The 27,681-nt window shown below is 43.0% G+C and overlaps 1 protein-coding gene across 2 annotated transcripts in view; it reads right to left on the bottom strand.

Annotated features, from left to right (window-relative positions):
* Positions 1 to 26,822, bottom strand: part of LOC148878307 (uncharacterized) — a 48,468-nt gene extending 21,646 nt beyond the window's left edge. Inside the window, exons 1-4 of one of the 2 annotated variants that reach the window (XM_088952661.1) lie at positions 26,338 to 26,822; positions 25,349 to 25,420; positions 16,957 to 17,046; positions 13,157 to 13,199 (exon numbers count right to left, since the gene is read on the bottom strand). In XM_088952661.1, coding sequence (XP_088808787.1) covers positions 13,157 to 13,199; positions 16,957 to 17,046; positions 25,349 to 25,420; positions 26,338 to 26,517 — 385 coding nt within the window. In that variant the 5' untranslated portion in view covers positions 26,518 to 26,822. The remainder of the gene's footprint in view (positions 1 to 13,156; positions 13,200 to 16,956; positions 17,047 to 25,348; positions 25,421 to 26,337) is intronic. The other variant, XM_088952662.1, reaches the window with a different exon arrangement.
* Between the last annotated feature and the right edge of the window lie 859 nt (positions 26,823 to 27,681).

The raw sequence follows: 27,681 nt of genomic DNA, 5'->3' as shown, positions 1-27,681 counted from the left end.
TTTTATGCATTTTTTCTGTTATGGAACACATGAGAGGTGTGGTACAGATTGCATGATGGGTTTTCAGATTGCAGTATGCTAAGGTTTATGCTGGTTTGTGTGTGATTCAAAGGGAAGTAGTGTTTACTTAATGGTGAAACTTCCGATAGCTGTAGAGTAGGGTTTGTGGTGTTACAAGTATGGCTTTCAGCCTTTGTTATTGCTGAAATCAGTGTGCAGATTTCGGTGAAGTGTCTGTGTGCAATGTGCAGTGTGTAGTGCTCAGGATTCACTGATAAGGGAATTCGGCAATGGCAGATAGCAGTGATAGTAAACCTAGTGTGATGATATCTACTGACTACCTGAATGTCCAAATGACCTCCATTAAACTGAATGGAGAAAATTATGTCCCTTGGGCCAAGTCTGTAGAGGTTTTTCTGAAGGCGAAGAAGGTAAAGCACATAAGAGAGGAGAAACCCCCCACTAATTCTCAGAAGTATGAAGACTGGGAACAGGAAGATGCACAAATTATCACATGGTTGTGGAACAGTATGTGATGGAGCGTGATCCGGCTAGTCTTAGCTGTCCGCTGCCTTGCTTCTGAATTCGGGGTAGCAGGGAACCTGAAACGGAAGAGATGGGAAAGCTCCGGGGGGAACCCGGTGTAGAGGCTCCGAAGCTCAAGTTAGAATCCTTCAAAAGCAAGGTAATACCAGATAGCGCAAAGTTTGCATACCTCCATTGTCGGGGGGCAGGGGGCTCTTATAGTCACTTCGTGTACTCGTCCCGAGGCCCTTGTCAGATCGGGTATGATTACCCTTGCGCTTGTCAACTCGGCTGTCATCCCTTCTGCCGAGACAGAACCGTCACTGCCTAACAGTCTAACCGGAGATGGCGGCGTCAGTGGCGGTGGCAAGTGGTCGTTTAGAGTGCTGCTGCCAAACGCCAGATCCCAAGTCAGTCAGGCGAGGCGCCCTCGAGCACGGACTTCCCTGGTGTCAGGCATGGTACGACCTGTTTGGCATTGGTGCCCAGAAGATGATGCGAAGTGTTGGGCGAGGCGGTCTTAAGCTCGGAGGTATCCCGAACTGTTACAAGGTGGGTCAGTTCGGTGAAGTGTATCCCGAGCTGTTACAAGGTAGTTCGGCGAAGTCTATCCCGAGCTGTTACAAGGTGGCAGTTCGGCGAAGTCTATCCCGAGCTGTTACAAGGTGGCAGTTCGGCGAAGTCTATCCCGTGCTGTTACAAGGGTTAGTTCGGCGAAGTCTATCCCGAACTGTTACAAGGTGGCAGTTCGGCAAAGTCTATCCCGAGCTGTTACAAGGTGGCAGTTCGGCGAAGTCTATCCCGAGCTGTTACAACGTGGTAGTTCGGCGAAGTCTATCCCGAACTGTTACAAGGTGGCAGTTCGGCAAAGTCAATCCCGAGCTGTTACAAGGTGGCAGTTCGACGAAGTCTATACCGAGTTGTTACAAGGTGGCAGTTCGGCGAAGTCTATCCCGAGCTGTTACAAGGTGGCAGTTCGGCGAAGTCCATCCCGAGCTATTACAAAGTGGGTTAGTTCGGCGAAGTGTGTCCCCTTGTTCCCGCCTAGGCTTGGCCCCTTTTGCCGAGCTGTCGTTTCTGCCACGTGTCTCATAATAAAGAGGTCGGGCCAAATCTTCCTTCATCAATTGCCCCTCACTCCTTGCGTCAAGGGCCTTGCCATGGTGCGGGGAGTTTTCACGAGGTGGTTGTAGATTTGTCCTGTCCTTCAAACCTTCACTGTACGAGACGCTTTTGCTAGGGTTTTTTCGGTTTTCGAGAAGGCTGGAAACGTGCTTACTCAAGAGCGCTGGTGGTTGTGACCGTGCGTTTTAAATTTCAAACCAACTCGCGCCGCTGGGACGTGACAGCGGGTCGTTTCAAAAAGGCACGCCACTGTTGTATGTGCGCCGTCGACTGTCAGGGAGACGTGCGGCGCGTCAGCTTCGAAAAGACGTGTGTCGAAGCGACGTCGGTTTCAAAAAGACGTGCTGACGTTTCGCTTTTATTGGAAAGACGTGCGCCAATCACGTCTCGACTTTAAGGGTTGTGCGGTCGGTAAGAACGTGGGCCGTCGGATCGTCTTCAGTCTTCAGGGTCGATTCTTGGTTACTGTAGCTATAAATAGTGGGGGACCCCGGTTGATTTGTCACTTCTGCGGTTTGTCTACTGAGTTCGCATCCAACCTTTCAACTCGCGTCCAAATCTTTTCCAGCTCGCGTCAAGGCTGGTTATACAGTCTTCACGGTTCTTTGGCTTGCTCTTCAAACTTTCCGGTGAGTACTTTCTTGAATCTATCTTTCCCCCAATGTCTAGCTTTGATAGCTCAGACGATTCTTCGAGTAGGGCTGACGTAGGTTCCACCAACCGAGCCGTGTCCCCAGACTGCCTCAGTGATCCTGAGGTGGAGCTTGAAGACTATGAACCAGTGGGCCGAGTTGCTTCGGGCAGTTTGGCGTCTACCTCCCGCCAAGGTCGGATGCTAGACAGGTTTGGTCCTTCGACCATGACGCCTGAGGGGCTTCAATCCATACTTCTGTCCTACAATCTTCCTGAGGGGTACACATATTTCATTCCTTCGGGTAGCTTTCCTTGGGAACACGGTCCCGACGAGATTGTGATTTTCCGAGAGCAGCTCGCTGCAGGGTTGCGACTTCCTTTCCATCCCCTTCTCGTCGAAGTCATAAACCACTTCGGTGTCACCATTGGCCAGCTTCATCCGAACTCTATTCGGAACCTGGTGGGGACAATATCCCTTTTTTGCGAGCAGAACTTCCCCTTGGACTTAGAGATATTCTCCTCTATCTTGATGCTCAAGAGACAGGCGGGTCCTCTTCCTGGGGGGAGACGGGCGTATTACCTTACTCCTCGCCAGGGTTTTAAGCTTCTGCACGATCTTCCTAACAAGGTCCCGGCGTGGAAGCGGGACTACTTCGGCGTGCGAAGTGCACAAGGATGGTCCTTTCAGACCGGGTGGGGTGAGGCCGCTCCAGACTTGGGCGTAACTCTTGATAAAGAGACGGTGAAGGGTCTCTGGCAGTGGGCACGGCAAGGCTTAAAGTGCCACCACTACTTAACGGAGGCTAAGCTTTTTGCAGCCGGCCTGAGTTCGGGTAGGTTTCTGGCTATGCGGCCCTTTTTTTTTTTTGATGTCGAACTCGTTTCTGTAGGTGTGATGGATGCGGAGAGAACTCGTGGCGGGCATTTGTTCCAAGGTATGAAGAGGAGGAAGCGGGTCGCCAAGCAAACTCGTAACGAGCTGCCCTTGGATGAGGAGCCCAAAGCCCCAGACCATACGACAGAGGATCTGCCCAGGGAGCCCGAAGTGACTCCACCGGTGCACGAGACTGCCGGGGCGCCTTTCGCTGAAACCACTCATACGGGCGCTCCTGCGTACTCAAGTGCTCCTCACTCCGGGTCTGCTCATACGCGGGCTGGGCCCTCAGGCTCGGGAGCTCAAGGGGAGTTTAGGAGCGTGTTGATGCCGAACTACGCTCTTCAAAAGAGTAGGGACGCTACTTTCCCCAAGGAGGTCACGGCGTGGACCGATCTTCCCTTGAATCAGGTCGCTTGCCGCGCCGTAACACATGCCATGGTGGTAAGTAAGATTCTGTCTTATTTAATTCCGTTGCTTCTGTTGTCTTTTTGCTCACTTGTTTCTTTTGGTAGGTGAATTCTTCGATTCATGCCTTGGCGGCCCAAGTGGAGCTCATGCTGCTGAAGAAGCCTTCCGTGCTGCAGAGGCAAATACCCGGGCTGCTGAGGCGGCTGCTTATGCTGCTGAAAAGGCTGCTCACGTCGCGATGGCCAAACAGGCGAGGTCTCAGCGTGACGCCGAGGCCATGGGTGTAGTTGTCAAGCACATGGCGGACTTGAAGTTGGATTTGCAGCATCAAGTCGAGTATCTTCAGGAGGACATTAGGGAGAGAACACAGATTTTTTCCCAAGGCATTGAAGACGCCAAAAAGAAGGCAGTTGAAGACTACATTGCCTCCCCGCGTTTTGACGATCTGATTGTGGACTCTTACAGGAGGGGGTTCAAGTTGAGCCGGTGGATGATCCGGAATACATACCCCGACCTCGATGTAAGTGCCATAACCACTTCGCGCATAACTCAGGAGATGGCCAATGTTGCTGATGGCGAGCCAGACTCTGAAGGAGAGGCAAGGCCTTCGGGTGTTGTTGAAGTGCCTTCCGATGGCGAAGAAGTGGCTCCGGGCATGTAAATTTTTTTTTTGCCAGTGTACTGTTTCTTGCAATGGAGTCTTTTTCCCCTTGCTCATCTTCCCCGAGTTGTTTCTTTGCCGGGTTTTTTAAATTTCCGTGGCCTTTTATGCCGCGAACTGATTTTTGTCGAGCTGATAATGTGCTGAAGTTCCTCGGCTTGCCTTGTGGCACATGGCCTGATTTTGTCCACTTCGCTAGGTGGTTTATAGGTAGTATCGCCTCAAGTTCACGATGTTCCACGTTCGGGGTACTCGTTTGCCTTCCAAGGTTTCGAGTTCGTATGCGCCCCCGAGCGCTGTTTTTACTTTATAGGGCCCTTCCCAATTAGGTCCAAGCTTGCCGACGTCGGGTTCGGGCACCATAATCTTCCGGAGGACCAGGTCGCCAACTCGGAAGCTTCGTCGCTTTACTCGGCTATTGTAGTAGCGAGCTACCTGCTGCTGGTATGCCACTGTACGGATGTGCGCGAGGTCCCTTACCTCGTCCAGTAGGTCGAGGTTGGTGCGTAACTTGTCTCCGTTCGTCCGATCGTCGTATGTTTCTAATCGCAACGTTGGTATTTCGATTTCCGCCGGGATCACCGCTGCAGTGTCGTAGGTGAGGTTGAAGGGGGTTTCTCCCGTGGCTGCTTTTTCGGTCGTTCGGTGAGCCCATAAGACACTTGGTAGCTCTTCGGCCCACAATCCCTTAGCTCGATCCAGACATGCTTTCAGTCCGCGTAGGATGGCTCTGTTCATTACTTCCGTCTGACCGTTTGCCTGTGGGTGCGCGACTGACAATTTTGCCGAATCCCCATGTCCTGGCACCACTCTTGGAACTTGATATCCTCGAACTGTTTGCCGTTGTCGGAAATTAGAACCCGAGGTAATCCGAACCGACATACTATGTTCTTCCAAAAGAAGTTCTGTATGTTTCGGGCCATAACAGTTGCCAGAGGTTCAGCTTCTATCCACTTCGTAAAATAATCTACCGCAACAACTAAGAATTTTCTTCTGCCTGTTGCTGGTGGGAATGGCTCAAGGAGGTCGATGCCCCATTGTGCAAAGGGCCACGGACTGGCGAGGTATTTGAGGTCGGAGGCAGGTTGATGGTGGATGTTAGCGTGCTTCTGACACTTGTCGCATTTTCTGACGAGCTCGACAGCTTCTGCCTTCATCGGTGGCCAGTAGTATCCTTGTCGAAGTACCTTTTGGGCTAGTGCTCTACCCCCAAGTGTCCGCCGCACAGGCCTTCATGAGTGTCGTGGAGTACAAACTCGGCTTCGGTAGGTCGCAAGCACCGCAAATAGGGGAGCGTGTACGACCGTCGGTATAACCGTTCGTCTATTATGACATATTTGGCCGCTTGGCGCTGCACCCTCTTGGCGGCATTGTGTTCTACAGGGAGGGTTCCGTCTATCAGGAAGCTCGCGAGTGGATCGATCCAGCTCGGCTTTGCTTCTAAGATGGGAGCGACCTCCTCTGTCCCCCCGAGAATACTAGGCCGAGGTAAGTCCTCTATGTACACAGTTCTCATATTGTTGTGACTCGTGCTAGCTAACCGGGACAGGGTGTCGGCCTCAGTGTTTTCGGACCTCGGGAAATGCCTGATGATGTGTGACCGGAAGTTGAGCAGGGCTTCTTTTACTTTGGCCAAATATGCGATCATGGAGAGATCGCGTGCTTCGTATTCGCCGGTAACTTGGTTTACCACGAGCTGAGAATCGCTGCAGATGACCAAGTGTTTTGCCTTAACCTTTCGCGCTAGGTCCAGCCCGGCGATTAGCGCTTCGTACTCTGCCTCGTTGGATGCTGCGAACTCAAAGCGTAGCGCGTACTCTACTTTTGTGCCGCTCGGGCCGCACAAGACTATTCCAGCTTCGCTGCCTTGCCGGTTCGAGGAACCATCCACGTGAAGGATCCAGGGCTCCTCATCCCAATTCGCTCTTCGCCTGATCAGGAGAGAGGCCACACTGGGTGCTACTTCACGGGGTTCGAACTCTACGGGCTCAGGAGCTCCGGGTTCGCCGCAAATGGGGATCTCGGGCTCGACCTATGGAGCTTCGTGGCTGAAAGTGCACTTGGCGGTAAAATCTGCCAAAGCTTGGGCCTTGATAGCGGTTCTCGGTTTGTACTGGAGGTCGTACTCGCTGAGTTCGATGGCCCATTTCGTCAGTCGACCGGAGACTTCGGGTTTGAGTAAAACTTGTCGAAGAGGTTTGTCAGTTAGGACGATGACGGTGTGAGCCTGGAAGTACGGGCGGAGTTTATCCCGAGCTATTACAAGGTGGCAATTCGGCGAAGTCTATCCCGAGCTGTTACAAGGTGGCAGTTCGGCGAAGTCTATCCCGAGCAGTTACAAGGTGGGTTAGTTCGGCGAAGTGTGTCCCCTAATTCCCGCCTAGGCTTGGCCCCTTTTGCCGAGCTGTCGTTTCTGCCACGTGTCTCATAATAAAGAGGTCGGGCCAAATCTTCCTTCATCAGTATGGAACCAGAATCAGTGTGAACTTCATGTTCCTTGACACAGCCAAAGAGGTGTGGGATCATGCTAAGAAATTGTATTCTGGTCAGGATAATACAACTAGGGTATATCAACTGTATCAGGAATTCTTCAATCTGCAACAGGGAAATCAGAGCCTTGAGGAGTACTATGCCAGTATGAGAAATATCCGTAATGAGCTAAATGTCTATCACCCTCTCACTTCTGATGTCTTAAGGTTCAACAGCAACAATGAGAGCAGCTTGATGTGACTCGGTTTCTAGTGGGGCTGAAGTCTGAGTATGAACCAGTACGAGCCAGATACTAGGAGGATCTACCCTTCCATCTTTAGAGGAGGTGTTTGCTCGTCTTAAGAGGACTTCCATTGGATCTATGGAAAACTCTAATATCTCTAATAAATTAGAATTTGCAGTGTCGAGAGGACGAGGTGGCAGAAGTGGGGCTCGAGGAGCCCTGCCTGGCCGTGGTGGCAGTAGTGGTCCAGTGTATGACCGGAGTGGTAGTAGTGGATCTACACATATTCGTGGTGGTGATCGTACTGGAGGCAGAGATTCAGGGGGAGCTCGTGGTAGAGGACGTGGCTCGGGTCCACGGAGGTGTACTCATTGTCGTTTGGATGGACATACTATTAACTACTGCTATGACTTACATGGTCCACCCTCGACTTGGGCCAACCATGCCATGACTAGTGACACCAGTTCTAGCTTTAGACAGGAGAACCGGTCAGCTAACCAAATGCCTTCTACCTCTCCAGATGGTCCAAGCAAGGAGATGGTGAGTGTTCCTCGTGATGAGTATGAAAGGTTTGTTCAATCCATGTCAAAGAAAAACACAACTACCTTTGCACACTCAGGTATGGCTTGTTTGGCATCCACACCCAACCCCTGGATTATTGACTCTGGAGCCTCCGATCACATGACGGGAACTCCAGGTGTGTTTTCATCTCTCACTCATTGCTCAACATCACAATCCGTTGCCCTTGCTAATGGCTCCACATCATCTATTTGTAGTGTTGGTAATGTTGACCTAGACCTTGTGTCCCTATCCTCTGTTTTATATGTACTTAAGCTTCCATTTAATCTTATGTCTGTTAGTAAGCTGACCAAGTCCCTTAATTGCTTCATTACATTTTACCCCTATATGTGTGTTTTTTAGGATCTCAAGACGGGGATGAAGATTGGTGGAGGGTATGAAGCCGGTAGACTGTATTATCTTGATGGTGGTGGAAGAACATCAACGGCCCTTCAGTCCTCTATTTCTCCTCTCCAGTGGCATTGTAGATTTGGCCATCCCTCGCTGAAAGTGTTGAAGTCCTTGGTCCCTTCATTGAGTCAACTGTCTGTTCTTGATTGTGAGTCATGTCAATTTGGAAAACACCATCGTGTTCCCTTTAGTTCTAGGGTTGATAACCGTGTGTCGAGTCCTTTTCCTTTAATTCATTCAGATGTTTGGGGTCATTATAAAGTGATGTCATATAAAGGACACAGATATTTTGTTATTTTTGTTGATGACTTTTCAAAAATGATGTGGCTCTATTTAATTAAAGAAAGAAGTAAATTATTTGCCATCTTCCAAAAATTTTATGCTGAGATCCGCAATCAATTTGGCGTTCACATCCAAACTTTCCGTTCTAATAATGGTCGTGAATACTTGTCTTCATATTTTCAAGAATACTTGGACCAACATGGCATTATACACCAAACTTCATGTACCTACACCCCACAACAAAATGGGGTTGCTGAGAGAAAGAACCAACATCTTGTAAAAATGGCACGCTCACTCATGCACCACATGAATGTTCCCAAACCCTTTTGGAGTGATGCAATGCTCACCTCTTGTTTCTTAAATAATCGGATGCCCACGTCTATTCTTGAAAGTCGTTCTCCTTTTAGTGTCTTGTTCCCCAACATGTCTCCATTTCCGCTTCCTCCTCGGGTATTTGGGTGTGTCTGCTTCGTCCATAATCTGGGTCCCAAGACTGACAAGTTTGATGCACGATCCCTTAAGTGTATCTTCCTTGGCTATTCCCGGACTCAGAAAGGGTACAAGTGTTACCATCCCAGTTCTCGTCGTTCTTTGGTATGTGCTGATGTCACTTTCTTCAAGTCTACTCCGTTCTTCGTGGGGTCCGATGATGTTGCTTCCTCCACATCACCTCCTCCTCTTCCCCTTCCTGTAGCTGATCCTCCTCCTCTGGTTCCAGTCGTGCCTACGTCCTTGCCTCCGGTGCCACCGTCCATTGACCGTCCACCTATCTATCATGTGTATTATACACATCGCCCACGTGTACCAGCTGCGCCTCCTCCGACTTCATCACTGTCGACAGATCCGACACCAACCTCCGACTTTGATCTTCCTATTGCCTTACGGAAAGGTAAACACACCCGCACCCTTCACCCTATTTCCAATTTTGTTTCCCTTACTCACCTCTCCGTCTCCCATCGCCAGTTCATCTCCTTGTTATCCTCGGTGGTTATCCCTAAGGATGTCCAGGAATCCCTTACCTCTCTAGAGTGGTGTCGTGCTATGGAAGAAGAGCCCTCTGCCCTACATCATAATCACACTTGGGACTTCACCGCTCTTTCTCCTGGGAAGTAGGCTGTCGGTTGTAGGTGGGTGTATACCATTAAGTACTTGCCAGATGGTCGTGTTGAGCACCTGAAGGCGCGACTGGTTGCAAAAGGGTACTCCCAAACCTATGGCATTGACTACACAGAGACATTCTCCCCAGTTGCTAAGATAGGGTCAGTTCGTGTTGTCATCTCCCTTGTAGCTATGTATGATTGGCCTCTACATCAACTAGATATCAAAAATGCCTTTTTGCATGGTGATTTGCTTGAGGAGGTCTACATGGAGCAACCACCAGGGTTCATTGCTCAGGGGGAGGATGGTAAGGTAAGCAGACTTAAGAAGGCTATAAATGGAAACAGTCCCCTTGAGCATGGTTTGGTAGGTTTAGTGAGGTGGTCAAGAAGTTTGGTATGAAACAGTGCCAAGTTGATCACTTTGTCTTTAGTCATGACTCTTCGGCAGGTAAAATACTACTGGTGGTGTATGTAGATGATATCGTTGTGACTGGGAATGCAATGCTAAGAGGTAGCAGGTAAATGGGCATTGACAGATTGAAGGCATTCCTACAAGAACACTTTCAGAAAAAGGACCTTGGCAAATTGAAATACTTTTTGGGCATAGACGTAGCAAGATCTAAGCATGGCATTAATTTGTGTTAGAGGAAATATGTGCTTGATTTACTAGAAGAAACAAGTTTGTTGGGTACTAAACCGACTGAGACACCTATGGAAACAAATACGAGGTTGAGCAGTGATATAGGTGAAGTATTTGAAGACCTTAGCAGATACCGACATCTTGTAGGCAAACTAAACTACCTAACCATTACTCAGCCAGATATTTCATTTGCGGTTAGTGTGGTGAGTCAGTTCATGCAGAAACCTTTGGTCCCACATTGGAATGCAGTACTAAAGATTGTGAGGTATTTGAAAGGAGCTCCTGGTCGTGGTTTGCTGTATAAAAGTGGCGGAAACTGGAAGTAGAAGGATACACCGATGCTGATTGGGCAGGTTCTATGTCTGATAGTCGGTCTACCACAGGCTATTGCACCTTCCTGGGGGGTAACCTGGTAACGTGAAAAAGTAAGAAGCAAACAGTTGTGGCGAGAAGCAGTGCAGAAGCAGAATATAGGGCCATGGCACATACTGCTTGTGAATTAGTGTGTCTAAGGAACCTTCTATAGGAGATAGGATATGACATCAGTACTCCAATGAAGCTCTATTGTGACAATCAGGCAGCGGTTTATATCTCTTCCAATCCGGTGTTTCATGAAAGAACCAAGCACATCGAAGTTGACTGTCATTTTGTGAGAGAGAATGTGTTGAATGGAGTGATAGAGACTGCATATGTTAATACAGGAAATCAGTGAGCAGACTTGTTTACAAAAGGTTTGAGTCGGGGGAGAGTGAACTACATATGTAACAAGCTGGGATTATATGATATATACTCACCAGCTTGAGGGGGAGTTAGTGAAGGGGTATTTTGGTCTTTGTACCTGTTGAGAGTGCTGATGTGTACTATTATGTTAGTTCGAGTGCCTCTTACTTAAATGAGGGCACTTATGTCTTTTCCAATTACATTAATAATATAATAGCAGGTCTGGCCGAAACTAGGGATGACTTTTCCTAATTTCGAACCAGACTTTTTCTCTTCTTCCTCCTTCCTTCTTCTTTTCTCTCTTCCTTCTTGGTGTTTACTTTACCTTTCAGCTATCAAACAAAACAGACCTCTAGGGCAAGCCGAACTTTAACAGTAACCATTCCAGTGCATCAGACCGATGGGTTTCTTGCTCCCATCTTTGGAAAAGGGAATATTAGAGCCTCTGACTCCTTTGTTTTGTCCGTTGTCCTTCATGTTCCCAAACTTAACACAAACCTTTTATTTGTTAGTAGCTTGACTAAATCAATGAATTGTAGTGTAACCTTCTTTCCTACTCATTGTGTTTTTTAGGACCTGAAAACTCAGAGAACGATTGGGAGTGGCCATGAGGTGAATGGAATATATTTGTTGGATACCTCTTATTGAAGCTTTGGACCACCTAGTGGAGTAGCTTTAGAGTCTATATCAGAGTCAGTTGATAGAGTCATGTTATGTCATTTAAGATTTGGTCATTTGTCTTTTTCTGCATTGAGTTATTTGTTTCCATAAATGTTCGAGGGAATGTCTCTATCGAGTCTTCATTGTGAGCTATGTGAACTTGCAAAACATTGTAGACTATTTTTTTCGGTGAGTAAAAAATATCATTTTCTCTTTTTCATATTGTGCACTCTAATGTGTGGGGGCCATATCATTTATCTATTATAGGGGGTTACAAGAATTTTATCCTTTTCATTGATGAATTCTCTCGTTTTAATTGGATTTACCTTATGAGGTCCAAGGATGAAGTGCCAACAATTGTGCAAAAATTTCATGAACTTAGTCTTACCTACTTTAACACATGGATCAAAACATTCCGATCTGATAATGCTAAGGAATATTTTAAGAAGAGCCTTTCCTCCTACTTTGATACTTTTGGGGCTATTCATTAGAGCTCTTGTTTCTACACTCTACAAAAAAATGGAGTGGCGGAAAGGAAGAATTGACATGTGGTTGAGGTTGCTGGGAGTCTCCTTTTTTACTAAGTTTGTTCCTTTCTTTAGTACTTCTCATGAGGGGGAGCATTCAGAGAAGTTATTTGCTATGCCACTGATTGTTCCTCTTTTGGTTCCTCTTGAGTCTCCTATTGGGTCTCCTCTCATCGAGTCTTCTATTGGGTCTCCTTCACGTGTTCCTACTCCCCTTCCTCCTCCAACTCATCTCCCACATTTGTTTCCCATCCAATTGTCCAAAGGTGGTGCCAAAGACAAAGACACGTGTATGAGCAATTTGTTTCCACACCTTCAATTGAGCCTCTTGCTCCTCCCATCACTATTGAGGTAACAGAGCTCTCCTCCACCACTTCTGATACCTTCCCAGACCTTGATCTCCCTATTATTCCTTTCTTGCCTCTATTTTTATACATGTGATTCCTAGGTCTGTCCCAAAAGCTTTATCCAAACTAGAATTGGGAGATGTTGTGGTGATTCCCAGGTCTGTCCCAGCCTTATTTCCACCACCTGAATGAGCAATTCAGGTTAGTAGTCAGAGTTCTCACTTCTCCAACAAAACATCTTAGTAATAAAGGCACTTCTTCGCCCAATGTCATCTAGTTTATCACTATTTAGCAGTCCATTTCCACCTGTATATCTCTCAACCAGTTGCCCAGACTAACTTTAGCACTTTGAAAGGGCCAAAATTCTGCTTTCAAAGAATTTCCAATCCCAACATGCCCAAAAAAGCTAAGAATAACGTTTTCTTTATCATCTCTTACCACCCATCAAAAACATTATGCAATTGGGTTACTTGGGCTGCACCATCAAAGATTAATGTCCTCCCACCTTGGTCTGGAGCCACCCATTCCACCATTTTTTCTTGTCTACTAATAGTGTCACATCAGTCACCATGATAAGCTCAATCAAATCATGTTTATTATCGTTCCTTGTTTTCAAAGATTCTTGCATTAAAGAAAAAAGAAATCTTTACAAAATGGATAAATTACACTTTCTTGTATGATATATCTCAACTACATTGATCAGAAAATTATACATGTAAGAGAATATTAAATTACTCCAAGGAAAATAAAACATACAATATGCAACAAAGAACAGAAACTCCAAAACGTTACCTTAGAATCCATTAATGATTTTTTTATCAATTGAATCCATAAATTGTATTTAAGATGCATCAATTCACAACATAAGAATATCTTCCTTTCTATAATCTGAATAAAAATATAAACTAAGCTTTCCATCCAACTCCAAATGGAGCACCCTTATATGTCAAAGGTGATTATGAAAAGTACCATTCAAGAATAGAGTTCTGGTATCTGGATGAGAAGCCACACACTGCAAAAACAAATAAATATAGATAAAGGAAAAATGAGCAACACAAGCAAAATAGAGAATTCGCAACTATTAAACAACATAAAATAGCTCTGACACCATGTCAACTAACATAAAATAGAATAGGAACTCAAGGAGGAAACAAGAAGAAGGAATAGAGAAACACAAAGGTTTAACATGGTTCGGCTTGCTAGCATACATCCACGGGAGGAGAGGAAGCATATCCACTACAAGAGCAAAAGATACAACTCTTTCTCTCTATCTCCCCCTAATCTCACACAACCACTTGCTTAAATAAGCATACCAAAATACATCATAATAACACATAAGCCCCTTTTTCTAACCTAATTACATATAGGTCCTCATAACTTATCAATATAACAAATACAATATATCTCTCAACAGCAGCAATTTTTTTATCAATAGAGAATTTGCAGAATTCATAAATCCATTTCTAAAATCCTAAGAGTTTATTTAAATTGGAAAATAATTAGTACTAAAGTTACACAAATATCACATAAAAAAGAAACAATTGATCAAATGGTTTCTCACTTGTAAAAGCATCACCACTTATCAAGAAAAAAATAAAAGATATAAGCATTTTTATAAGCAATAAAATATATAAGCATTCATTATCTAACCTCTTTATGGTAATATGGTTATAATGGAGCACTGTAAGAAGATCCTCTCATTGTGCTGTGTTTTTTTTTTTTTGATAAATGAGTGAAATTTTATTAAACCAGCAAATAAGAGTTACATGCAACCCCTGGAAAGGCACAAGGTGAGACCTTTCCTTTAAAGCTAATTACAGAATCATAAGTACAAAAGAAATTACACTGAAGCCCAAAATAAAGTATCCCGGGAAACCCCTTGTTTTGCAAGTGAATCAGCCAATGAGTTTGCTGATCTGCCTACTTACTGAACTCTGATTGTCATATTCCTTGTTAACCATTTAACCTTTTTGAGAAGATCTCTAAAACCCCAAATCACAGTGTTTGGATCCTTCAGCCAACCCACTATCACCTGTGAATCCCCTTCAATAATCATATGCTCTATGCCTAGCTGATTTGCAAGTTAGATTCCTTGTACAGCAGCCAGTAATTCAGTCCTTAAAGAATCTCTTACACCCGCTGGACCTGAGTACAAAGATATCGCGTTACTATCTTTGTTTCTCAGCACTCCTCCTATGCCTGAAGGTCCTGGATTTCCTCGGCTACTTCCATTGACGTTCAGCTTGATAAACTCCTCCCCTGGTGGCATCCATTCAACCCCATTCTGTCCTTCCTGGTAGAAGAATTAGCCGCTGCTAACCAACTTCTCCATAGGTCATCAAAAGAGTATGCATCAAAGATCTTTAGAGTTTTCAGCCACTGAATTGCCCTTGTCAAAATACATTCTTTGACTTCCAAGAAGCTCCTTTCTTTTTCACAAAAGATTCCGATGTTTATTTCTTCCCAAACTGTCCGCAACAAAGCAACTCTTATGCACTTCCATATAAATCTCCCTCTCTCATTGTGCTGTGTTCATGGGACAATTTCAGCTTATCAGGCACCTCCCAATGCACCATGGCCCGAAGCAGTGAGATTCAGATTGAATCCAGGCAAACGGGGAAATTTGATGAGAAGATGAAGGTTTTAATGCAAGTTTGGCTGGAAGGTTTCTTGGATTGGATTTGGAGGAGAAAATGACAGCTTAGGTGGCATTTGAATGGGGTGAAAGAGTCTTCAGAATAAAAAGGCTGAATGGGGACTTGTTTTCGTTCATGTTTCAGTGTAAAAAGAAGGCACAATGGGTTCTACAGTTCAAAGGTAAGATGAGTAGGGGATGTGACTTACAGTTAAGCTGGTGATATCGTGGCTGGTCTTATTCAAGAAGGCCGAAGGAGGAGAGCAACGTGGATTGTGGTTTTGGGAATCCCTTTGCATGCATAGTGCCTATTCTCTTTTAAAGGGATCATGGTATCTAGTGGTAAAAGTTCCTGAAAGTTGACGATAGGAATAAGAGTTGGGAGAAAATAGATTTTAAAAGAATTTTGATGGACGTTGAGGATATTTATGTTAACTTGGAAATTGTGTCCTAGAGGGCAGGCAGTTAGTTGAGGCTACCAAAGGATCGCAAGCGGTTAAAGATGTGCCTAGCTGTGTGAGTGGGGACCATGGCCCAATAAAGAGGCTTAGGAGTGTTTAAAAGTGGTATTCAGTTTAATAAGATAAAGGTTTTCAAACGTAGAGGTTTCAGGCTTAAGCCATTTAAACATAAAGGAAAAAGAGATACTCTATTCTCAAAAAGGTAAGGAAGAGGAATGGGTTTGGGGTTGCCAAATATGACAGCTATGCAAAGAAGAGTGTGTGCCTGAAGGATGAGATAGTTGATGTTGGTTCTGAAGTGCATCAATACTTTGGTATCTACGAGGTTAAGTCTAATCAAAGGGATAAGAGAGATGGGAGATTGGAGAGAGAGAGAGAGAGGACAGTACTTAACCGGCAGGCAGGTAAGTTGATTTGTTTTGGTTCTTTCATGGTCGAGGTTCCTTCGGAATCGGCTCAGGAGAGAAGGTTGGTTTTGTCTGACCAAGGTTTTAATCAGTTAAGGGGAGAAAGGGAAGGAAAGAAGGCATGCTTGGGGAATGAGAGGAGGAAATTATAGGGGGGGAAGTGTGAAGGAAGGAGAGGAGGGAGAGGACTTAGAAGAGAGCAAAAACAAGAGTTTGGAAGAGAGCTATTGTTGAGGCTGCGGACAACAATGTGGAGAGTGGTCTTCAAGGAGTTTGTGAGGATTTTCTAAAATTGGAAGGCTTAGAGTTGAGATAGGTCAAAGATAAATTCAGTGAGCAAAGAAGGGGAATATGACATTTCAAAGGTGTTGAAGAAAGTCAAAGATTCAAGTAAGCTCCATATTGTTCATGTTTCTAAAGTTTTTTTTCAAGATTAAAAGATGGTTTGATTGGTGTTGGCCCCACAAATAAATTTAAGAAGGTTTAAAAGAAGAGAGGAACAAAGGTCAAAGGCTCAAAGAAGAGGGTTGTTGAGGTAGTCAATTCCCAAGTTTCAAAGCAGGGGAGACTCAACAGTTGCCTTCTAATGAGAAAGGATTGGAGGCAGGGTCAGGGCCAGAGGAAAAAAAGGACAGTGGTAGAGATTTTGACAAGAATATAATTGAGGCTTAGTCAGTCTGCGTGGAGAAGGGGGAGAAAGTGGAGATTGGCTGAAATAGATGTTAGGATTGGCAGGAGCTTAGGCTTGTTTTTGTCAGGAGACAAATTTGCCAGAAGGGCTTTTGAAACATTTGAAAGGAGCAAGAGGGAAGAGAGTTTGAAGAAGACCACTGTAGGGGGAGTATGGACAGGAGTGGGGTGAGGAATGAGACAAGAAAGATGAAGTGTTTGAAGGAGATGACTAAGTTGCTTTTGGCTGGGGAGGTTTATCTGTTTCTTTGTGTTTTGTGTTTTTGAAGTTTCTCTGTTTGGTTGCTGGCGTGGGTGCTATCTTAGCACCCTATTTGTTGTTTGTAATTAGCTCTTTTCTTTCCTTTTTAATAATTTTTTTCTTTTACTTTTCAAGAAAATGGAGCACTGTAAGAAAGGCTATAGGATGGTTAATGGAACACACCTTCAAACTTTTATTCTTGTGAAATTTTCTGTCTTCCTATGGAAGCTCTTAAAATGTCTCTTTGTCTTTGTTTTCCTATCCCACCTTCTGATATTCTTATACCTCAACAAATAAATGCAAAAAGAAAAGGGACTAACAAACTCTTCACTGACCTGAAGAAGAGCAAGTGCATTGCAAACTCGGTTTGATGCAACTGGAGTAAGGGTTGGTGGTGATAAAACAGGATATATGGACACTATTTCCTGCAAATAATGACAAGTTCCAGCACTAATCATCAGTCGCTGAACCAGGTTAGAGTATATACAATTCTTGCTTAGTAATATAACCATTAAGAATAGGAAAATTAATGGAAGCTAGGTGAAAAATCTAAAGAGTGGTCCACAAGACAACAAGATACAAATGCACAAAATAACAACAAACAATAAGAAAAAGATTTACATTCTACTAACACATAAATTACATCTATGAGAGTATTTTAAAAGCATGAAGTGCAATTATTACACAAGGGGTTCCTAGAATTGAGGTACAAGTCACATGGTGCAATGTGCACCAAAACAAAGTAAGGTGCCACTTTTGAGAATATGCAAATCTGAATTCTAAAAGAAATAAAATATTTCAAAAAAGCTCTCTGGCTCAATTGGTTAAAGCATTGTGTTATTGAAATGAAGGTTGTAGACTTGTATGTCAAAGTCCCACATGCGCTAAACTGTTTAGATTTAAAAAGTTACAGGTACAAACTACACTATAGTATCTAATCACCATCAAATTCAAGGTTAATTTATCAGAACATGGTAACAAGTTGATTCATCCCACAAAATAAGCTCTGCTTGTAACCCTAGATAGTCCCATGGTGCACCTTTTAAAAAAATGGCAAGATGTACATAATTTAAACTTTGAAGGAGGTAGAAGAGCACAAATGGAACTCCCATGACAACCACAACCCAGAGCATAAAGAATATATAGATAGGATTTTCCCCTTGAGCCTCCTCCCTTCATGCTCTTTCCTCATCCCCTATCTCTTTGCAGCCTATTTCAATTACATAAAATATGGAGGAGAACTATGCCCCCAGATACAAGGATTTTTTGCTTAAAGGGTGTTCATGAGAAAACTAACACTTCTGATACTCTTCAGAAGAGGAGACTGAACTGGTGCCCATCCCCTCACATGTGCATTTTTTTCAATACATATGGAGAGACTACTTATCATTTACTAATCTCTTGTTTGTTTGTTTCTAGTATTTGGGAAGAGGAGACTACCTATCACTATCTACTCTTTCTTTCTCTCTTGATGCAGGTCGACACCACCAACAAATATGGCTAGTTTATTCAACCTAGTTACTTTCACAATACGGAGGAAATGAGAGAATTATGTGAAAATGCACTAGGGCAGCAGTTCCATAGACTATATAAGCAATACAAGGATTTTTAATGGACAAATTCTATGGAAGGAGAGGTAGTCATAGAGCATAACAATGAAAGTGATGTTGGATAAAGAACATGGATATATGTGTTCTGTATTCCATGGATAACATTTTCAGAGAATGGTAAATGGTGGATAATTCATCAACCACAACATTTGCAACTCAAATGCATAGGATATCACCAAGCAATGACTAAATGGTGTTAAACATTGATGGAAGATGCATTGATAATCCAAGGGTTTTCATAATGACGGAGTCCTTAGAGATGGCAATTCTATTAATATTATCTATTAAAAAATGGCAGTGCTAGTATAATAGCAGTTTACACTAGCTCAATTGATCAAGGAGACTCCCTAAGAACTGAGTTATCAGCAGCACTACAAGGATTGAGGCTATTCAAGTCATTAAACATCATGAAGATATTGGTTAATTTTGGGTTTGAGGAAAGATGGTGTAAATGGATCAGGATGTGTCAGGAATTGTCACTACTCAGTGCTGGTAAATGGGATACAGATCTAAGCAGCACCTTGACTCTTCTAGGTGTCGGTTCGAGTGATTAAGTGTTAATGGGCTTAGTTTAACTCTTATGTTTAAGTTTCTTAGTCTTTTATGGGCCTTTGTTAATGGGCCTAAACCTGTTTTATGTTTTATTTATCTTTATTATGTCTAGGCGTCCCATCACTAATCAGGGGCATTCTAGTCCTTTCATGTATCTTCTTATTGTAAATATTTATATTAGCTTCTAGGGCCGGATGAGACATTATTGCCGCCCATTCTCAGATCTGTTCTCTCCTCTTCTTCCTCTTCTGCAACTGCTCTCCAGCAAACATGGTATCAGAGCTCCATTCAGCCTGACTGGTTACAGCTAGCGTCTCTCATCTTTTTTTCCTTCTTTTCTACTCTCTTTTCATTCTCTTTTTTTCTGATACTGTGAAGAAACCCTAGGACTGACTGTAGACAACAGCAAGGTCTGTATCAAGGGGTCTCTTGGATGTAGGGCCCAAGAGGAGTTTTTTTCTCAGAAGCTTATAACCTACTAGTGGTTCTGCAGCAGTGAGTAGCCATTCGGCAGCTAGAGAGATCTGTGTAGAACAGATCTAGTCTGAAGGACTGAGTAGACAGTCCTAGTTGCTTTCTAGGTGCTTAAACAGACCGTAGGAGTGGTCACAGTCCATGTTCGACTTCCAGAAAGGGTGTTTTTTTCTTTCAGTCCAGAATCTGCTTTCTACTTGGTGGACACAGTCCAGGTTCGACCTCCAGAAGTAGTGTTGTTTCTTCAGTCCAGAATTTGCTCTCAGCCATAAGTGGTGTTGTTTTTTCAGCCCATAAGAGCTTCAGTGCAGTCTTAGAGGGTGGTTTTTTGCCTTGCAACAGCTCCGGTAAGTGTGAAATCTAGTTTCTTGTGTTGAGGTTTCAGCTGTGATTTCTGTAAGAGAAGGAATATGTCCTCGATATCAGGTGAAGGGTCTTCTAAAGACAATAGGACTGGTGGGAGGTCTTCAAACCTAAAAAACCCAAATCTGCATAGCTTGCAGATAACCAGTGTGTTGTTAGACGAATACAACTTCAGAGAATGGTCTGTTTCAGCCAATCTTTTCATTACTTCCCGGGAATTTATGGGTTATTTAGATGGACAGAAAAAAGAACCTAAAGAGGATGATGCTGAATACTCAGTTTGGTATAAGGAAAATGCTATTGTTATGTCCTGGCTGCTTGCATCAATGACTCCAAGAGTGGCTAGGACTGTTCAGCACTTCCCTACTGCCTCAAAGATTTGGGAGAAAGTGTCTAAAACCTATGGACAGAGAAAAAACAATGCATGAATCTATAGGCTAACCCAAGATATTGTTGCATTGATACAAGGAGATATGTCTGTTGCAACTTATTTTGCAACTCTAGAAGGACTGTGGGAAGAACTTGACCATCATCTTATACTTGACTAAAAAAACATTAGAGATAAGGAGAGGCATGATAAACAAATTGAAGAAGATAGAGCTTTTAAGTTCTTGGCCAGCCTAGACCCGATGTATAAGAGCATAAGATCCCAAATCTTGGAAAGGGATGAAGTTCCATATTCACATCATGTCTATTATCTTGTAAGGAAGGAAGAGGTTAGAAGGAAAGAAATGCAAGTTGACACACAATGAGCATTCAGCCTTGACTACTTCAACCCAAAAAGGGAGCAAGCATTCAGACAAGAAGCATCATAAGTGCTCCCATTGTGGAGGTGATAGACATTTGAAAGAGACTTGCTGGAGTCTCTATCCTCATCTGAAACCAACTGCATTAAGGAAAGACAAGAAACCTCGGAGGAGTCAAATAGCAAGCGGGAATGTTGTCATAAGCAACAACAGTGAGACCCCAAAGAACACATCTATAGTTGCACCTCCTCCTATGGGACAGACTACTAATTCTCACACATCTGGGTCCTTTGATTTCACTGCTGATGAGGTAAAAGTCCTTAGTCGGGCCATGGCTCGTCTAAGGAACAACACCCTTGCTTCCACCTCTCTTGCCAAATCAAGTACTGTCATTGCTCACAGTGTAACTAGTCCTATAGAGTCTAATTCGTGGATTATTGATTCCAGTGCTATTGACCACATGACACACGTGTCTTCTTTATTTTCTTCTTATCACTTGATGTCTAGCCTAGATAAGATGACAATTGTTGATGGCTCCCTCTCCACCATCTCTGGGAAAGGGGAGGTTGACCTAAGTAAATATCTCTCTCTTAAATCTCTTCTACATGTTCCCAATCTTGCTTCCAACTTCTTATCTATTTCTAAGCTTACTAATAATTTAAACTGTAGCATAACTTTCTTTCCTACTCATTTTGTCTTTTAGGAAAAAATTGACAAAAAGAACGATTGGGAGCGGTCATGAGTCTGGAGGCCTCTATTATTTTGATGCAGATATCGATTCAACCTTACAATCATCTACTGTCAATGGTCAAGATAATGAGGAGTGAATAGCTAGGTTACATTTGTGGCATGCTAGCTAGGTCATTTACCTTTTTCGTCAATGCAAGGATTGTTTCCTGAGTTGTTCAAGTTTGTTTTGAGTCAAAGTTTAATTTGCGAAGTGTGTTAGTTGTCAAAACAATGTAGAACTCTTTATCCAATTTCAAGTAATGAAATTCAAGCTTCTTTTGATTTGGTTCATTCTGATGTTTGGGGCCCTTCTCATATTGATTCTATAGATGGCTTTTGTTACTTCATCAGTTTCATTGATCATTATTCATGGTGCACTTGGATCTACTTGTTAAAAGGACGTGATGAAGTACCACGGATAACCATGGCATTTTGTAAAATGATTGAAACTCAGTTTGGCAAGAAAATTAAGCAATTTTGTTCAGATAATGCTGCTGAATACTTTGAAAGCTCCTTGAATCTGTTCATGGAGGATGCAGGCATGTTGCATCAGTCATCTTGTGCTAGTACCCCTCAAAAGAATGGGTTGCTGAGCGCAAGAACTGATATCTATTGGAGACAGCTTGAGCCTTACTATTTCAGCACAAGGTTCCCAAGCACTATTGGCCTTAAGTAGTCCTTACAGCATCGTATATAATGAATCGGATGCCATCTAGGGTGTTGGGTATGAGAACTCCTTTCTCTGTTCTTTGTCCGAACCTTTCAGATTTTGCTCTACCTACTAAGGTCTTTGGTTGTGTGTGTTTCATTCATGTCAAGGATCCTAAGAAGACTAAGTTGGATCCAAGGGCAGCAAAAGGGGTCTTTCTAGGGTATTCTTCCACACAAAAAGGCTATAAGTGCTATGATTCTATTAACAAGAAAAAATATGTCACCAAGGATGTGGTGTTTTTCGAGTCTCAGTCCTATTTTCATTCTTCCAGGGATCCTCTTCAGGGGGAGACTAGTGGGATGGAAGAGTATTCCTCTTCTCCCTCCTTTTTTGTGCCTCTTTCAGCCTCGGGTCTTCCATCTTCTTCCCCTGATCCTCCCATTTCTAGCAACCCAAGTGAATCTAGTGAGACTCCCATTGGACCTATTATTGCTCCTGAATACCCAGGTGAATCCAGTGGGACTCCCATTGAACCTACTATCGCTACTGATGTTGAGGATGTGACTGATAACACCAATAGGCCACAAAGAGATATGAGAATTCCTTAGAAAAGAAGAAAAAAAGATCCTCCAACTCATGGCAATAACCAATCAGACTCGTAAGCCTACCCGTTGGATCTTCCCATTGCTCTTCGTAAGCCTACCCGTTCTTGTACTATCTGACACCCCTTTCCTGAATGGTGATCTACATGAGGAGGTATTCATGAATCCTCCACCCGGTTATGATTTTGATTGGAAAGTTTGTAGACTGAGGACAACACTATATGGTCTTAAGCAATTCCCTCGAGCTTGGTTTGAAAGGCTCTAAGGGGCCATGAAGAAAGTGGGGTACACTCAGAGTGGTGCAGATCATACCTTGTTCATAAGGAAACAGGATAGCAGACTTACAACACTTATTGTCTATGTGGATGACATGGTGATTACCGGAAATGATCCAAAAGAGATAAGAAGATTGAAGAAGTTCTTGGCATCTAAATTTGATATCAAAGATTTAGGCCATCTGAGATACTTCCTTAGAATCGAGGTTGCAAGGTCACAAGAGGGCATTTATATATGTCAAAGGAAGTATGTCCTTGATCTTCTGGAGGAGACAGGTATGATGGGGAGTAAACATGCTGATACTCCAATAGAGCATAATCATTGTCTACAGGAATCGATTGGAGAGGACTACCCTGGTAAAGAAAGATACCAAAAGCTAGTGGGAAAATTGATTTATCTATCTCTTACTCGACCTAACATTGCTTATGCAGTGCATTTTGTCAGCCAGTTCATGCACTCTCCAAAAATTCCTCATATGAAAACAGTGGAAAGGATCCTCAGATATTTGAAAACACGCCCGGGAAAAGGAATTTTGTTCAAAAAGCACAATAAAATTGAAGGGAATTTGGTTACATGGCGAAGTAAAAAACATAATGTAGTAGCTAGATCAAGTGCAAAAGCTTAATATTGGGCTATGGCTCATGGTGTTGCTGAACTATTGTGGCTTAAGACTCTCCTTGGTGAGCTCGGGATAAAGGTTGAATGTCCTCTCAAGCTGTATTGTGACAACAAGACTGCCATTAACATTGCAAATAACCCAGTGCAACATGATAGGACTAAGCATATTGAGATTGACCGACACTTTGTTAGAGAGAGGATTGTCTCAGGTGAACTTTGCATTCCTTATACTCCTTCAGAGATGCACGTTGCAGATGTCTTGACAAAAGAACTATCTTCAGTGAAGTTCTTAGGCTTAGTTGGCAAACTAAACATGACTGACATCCATACTTAGCTTGAGGGGGAGTGTTGGTTCGAGTGGTTAAGTGTTAATGGGCTTAGTTCAACTCTTATGTTTAAGTTTCTTAGTCTTTTATGGGCCTTTGTTAATGGGCCTAAACCTGTTTTATGTTTTATTTATCTTTATTATGTCTAGGTGTCCCATCACTAATCAAGGGCATTCTAGTCCTTTCATGTATTTTCTTATTGTAAATATTTATATTAGCTTCTAAGGCCAACTGAGACATTATTGCCGCTCATTCTCAGATCTGTTCTCTCCTCTTTTGCAACTGCTCTCCAGCAAACACTAGGTATTCTTGATAATGCGTTCTTAGACCCTACAAAAGAAGATACCAGAATTTGGACTCCCTCCCCCTCGGGCTCATTCTCTTGTGCCTCATTCTTTAAAATCTTAGCTCAACCACCCGGCCCCATTGGATTTTCCTTCCATGTTAAAGAGATTTAGTGTAAGCCAATTCCTCCTAAGGTTGGGAATTTTTGTTGGTAAACTTTCCTAGGTGCATTCTTTGCACCTATTAGTTAGCCACACATAGGTGCATTCTTTGCAAAGATGATGGGGAGACTGGTTTTCACCTTTTAGTTACTTGCCATTTTGCTAAAACTATTTGGGAATGGCTCTTCTCCCTTTCTGGGTGTAGGTGGAATCCCCCATTGAATGTGCAAAGTTTATTTTCTTTCTCCTTCTTTAGTTGGCATTTTAAAGGAGGTTGAATTATGTGGAGATGCTTAAGGGTTGTTGTATGCTAGTCTTTGTGGGAAGAAAGAAACTCAAGAATCTTCTCGGAAAAGGAGAGGAGCATTGAAAATGTAATAGAACTAATCCACATAAGGGTGGCACATTGGTTAAAATCCTTGGAATTATTCACAGAATTTCACTTAGGATGATTTGCTGAGAAATGGGCCTAAGTCCTTCTTGGATCCCTCCCCCCACTAGTTTTGTAAAGCTAAACTTTGATGGCAGTAGTAATGGGAACCCAGGGCAATCTGGCATTGGGGGAGTATTCAGGGTTGAGAATGGGGCTGTTTCAGTCATGTTCTCAGGCCCAATTGGTGTATGTGATTTTCCCTCAGGGCTGAGATTCTTGCGGCCTTGGAAGGAGTCTAAAGGGCGAAAGAAATGAACATAAGGACGCTTGTAATTGAAGGTGATTCGGAGGTGGTAGTAGGGTGATTGAAAGAAGATAAGACTGGTTGTGGAGCTACATCAATGAAAAGAAAAAGAATTCAAGTGGCTTAAGGATATGGAAGTAAAGTACAGTTGGGTGAAGAGATTTGCTAAATCATTTGCTAATGGATTAGCCAAGCAAGGGATGATTAGGGAATCTCTGTTCTGGGCTCAGTTGTAATTCTGCTTTCTTTTCTTTTTGCGGGCTTTAGCCTCTGCTAGGGGAGTTAAGATAGTTTATCTCCCCCTCTTTGTACTTATTTTTTCTAATTGATTAATGAAAATTCTTGTTATTGATAAAAAAACATCATGAAGATAGTGATTGAAAGGGATTCAAAAGTTGTGTTAAGCTGGATGTAGCATAAAATTGAGAAGGGAAAAAAAAACGTTTTGTTTTCCCTTTTCAGTTTTAGAGAAACAAGCATGTTCAAACAAAACAATATGAAAGAGAAAAGAAAAGGTAATATAAACTGAGAAGGGAAAAAATAATTGAAAACCTCCAAAAACTGGCTTCAACAAGATTTGTTTTAATACAATGGGTAAATGCTATCCACATAATATCTATGGCACAACCAGCATTAGTGAAGGGATATATATTTACCTGTAAGAGTGCAGCAATGGTACCAAAAGAATTCCATAATAATGGTGCTAAATCTTGAAATATTTCCCTCTTCTATAAATTGAAAAAGGAAACTTGTTACTCATCAAGAGAGAGAGAGAGAGAACACATTCATGGTTGTTTCACATAAATCCTAGGACTTTTTTTGGTATTTACATTCCCTAAATCTTATGACTTGAAACATCTCCAATGGTACAAAAACATGAAAGAACAATGCTAACAGAATTGACACCAAAAAATATAGCACCCCTAAAAAAATACAGCACCTCTAGTTCTCAAAAGGAGAAACTCTAAATGCAATATTTTGTGCTGAATGACAATGTAAAAGGAATTTCCCGCATGCGTGATTTTGTAATAAGACATATCACGCATCTAGCAGTAAGCACTGGCATCTTGTGATACTAGTGCAGTGCTCTTATCCAATAGAAGCCAATCCTTCTTGTGATTTAATGGCTCAGGGGATATTATTATTGATCTTATCCAACAGATTTTCTTTTAATTTTTTCACCTAGTAACCATCTCATTACCCAAATTTGGCAATATAAGGTCGTTTTATTGCTATAAAACCTAAAAGCAATCGGAAAAACTATACCAACCAAATTTTCTTATAGCGATTCATGACAATTTGTATGTTAAAAATAAACAAATTTTATCTCGTGAATTTAACAATAAGAAGATAAGATCTGTAGACATATTTTGTTACTTTGTTTGCATTAAGTATATACTAATTGACATGAAATATAAATGTAAACCTTCTATTGCCATAAAATATAGCTTTGTAAATCCTTTATTCAATTTCCCTCGAAGCAACTCGGTCATCATAAAAATTCAAAATAAAATCCCATTCTTGGCAGATAAAAAAAAGGGAATTTCGACAACCGAAAATAAAGGCTGATCCTTTTCTTCTTATATCAAAACAGAGCAAACACTAGTGGATGCAAAAATGAACAAACCCAATAAACGGAGCTTACCTTGGAGAGATCAAGAAGAGCATTTTCTCTGAGATCAGGGTTACTGAGCTCAAGCACCAACTGCTCGGCCGAGGCCATCTTCCGGTCTTTGCTGGCCTGAACAGCGTTTGCGTTAATGGAAGAAGCGCTGGGACCGCCATAAGGAGGGTTGAGCGAAAGTGCTGGGGGCAGATTCGCCATCAGCGGTCGTGTATCGTTTCTGATACTTGTGTTTCTTCTCGGAGCCGGAGGAGGGAGAAAGACGAGAGATGACGATGCTCTTTATTACTTTTTCCTTTTCCTCTTATGCCTCTCATGTTAATACCAAAAAAGAAAAAAAAAAATCTTGAAGATGAGGAGTTAGTTAGAACCTAAAACCAGTATCGAGGATCTCTTCCGCCTTCGCTTCCCGAGTCCGGTTTATTATTTCCAAGGGAGGCGCCGAGGAGGAGGCGGGGCCTACGTAGTACGTATGGGAGGACCGGGGAATCAGTTAAAACGTTTAAATGATGTGACCTGCATTTACTGTCATAGCAGAGGAAACTTTGGAGTTTGGATAAGTGTGGGGGCCACCTTCCTTATACTGTATACGAGTTACACTTAACACACCTGAAGACTGAAGTGCTGAACGAGTTGGTTCATGAGTCATGACTCGCCCGGCATTTCATTTTCCTTCTATGTTTTCGGAAAATGGGAGCATGTCTCCCCCATTGCAGATTTGCAGTCGTACATCGGGAATATTTCGCCATAAAGGACAGGGAAACGTTCTTGTTGTTGGACGTTTTGTTGGGATCATGTCCGAACTCCATGTCTTAACTGTTGAATTGGGCTGAATTGACTTGTTTGTTGTATTTTAGTGGAAACAGTGATCATGCAGTGAAAGGGGTGGTGACAAAGATGGGGATAGGGGTTTTTGGAGGGATGGGGAGTGTCTAAGAAAGTCTGGTTACACATTTTTAAGAAAAACATTTTCTCAAACCATACCTTATAAATAAAAAAATGTGTGTTATGAGAAAACATCATTCTGATTTGGTGTTTTCTCAAATTTTTACTGTTGCTAGCGATAGTATGTTGATGTGGCACTGAAAAAAGCCTATGTGGCAACAAAGGCCCAAAATGAATTTCTGATTTAAATGGCATACCAATACAACAGTACCATTTTTTCAATAAACACTTCCAAGGAAACAGCATTGGTTCCAAAGATGGCCCTTTGTTTTCATCTACTTAGTATAAACACATCAGCTACCAAATGCAGATATCAGATGTACCAACAGCTTATATGTCTTCACTCGTTGCCTTGAGGTCAACTGCCAGCTTCCCCCCACGGCCCCACCAACTTATATTTACCCATCGGAAAGGAATTCG

The sequence above is a fragment of the Nelumbo lutea genome, chromosome 1 (assembly GCF_056320005.1).
Source record: "Nelumbo lutea isolate HS-2025 chromosome 1, American lotus-T2T, whole genome shotgun sequence".
Lineage (NCBI taxonomy): Eukaryota > Viridiplantae > Streptophyta > Magnoliopsida > Proteales > Nelumbonaceae > Nelumbo > Nelumbo lutea.
The sequence above is the reverse complement of the archived record's forward strand: the minus strand, read 5'-3'. Positions and strand labels throughout refer to the sequence as shown.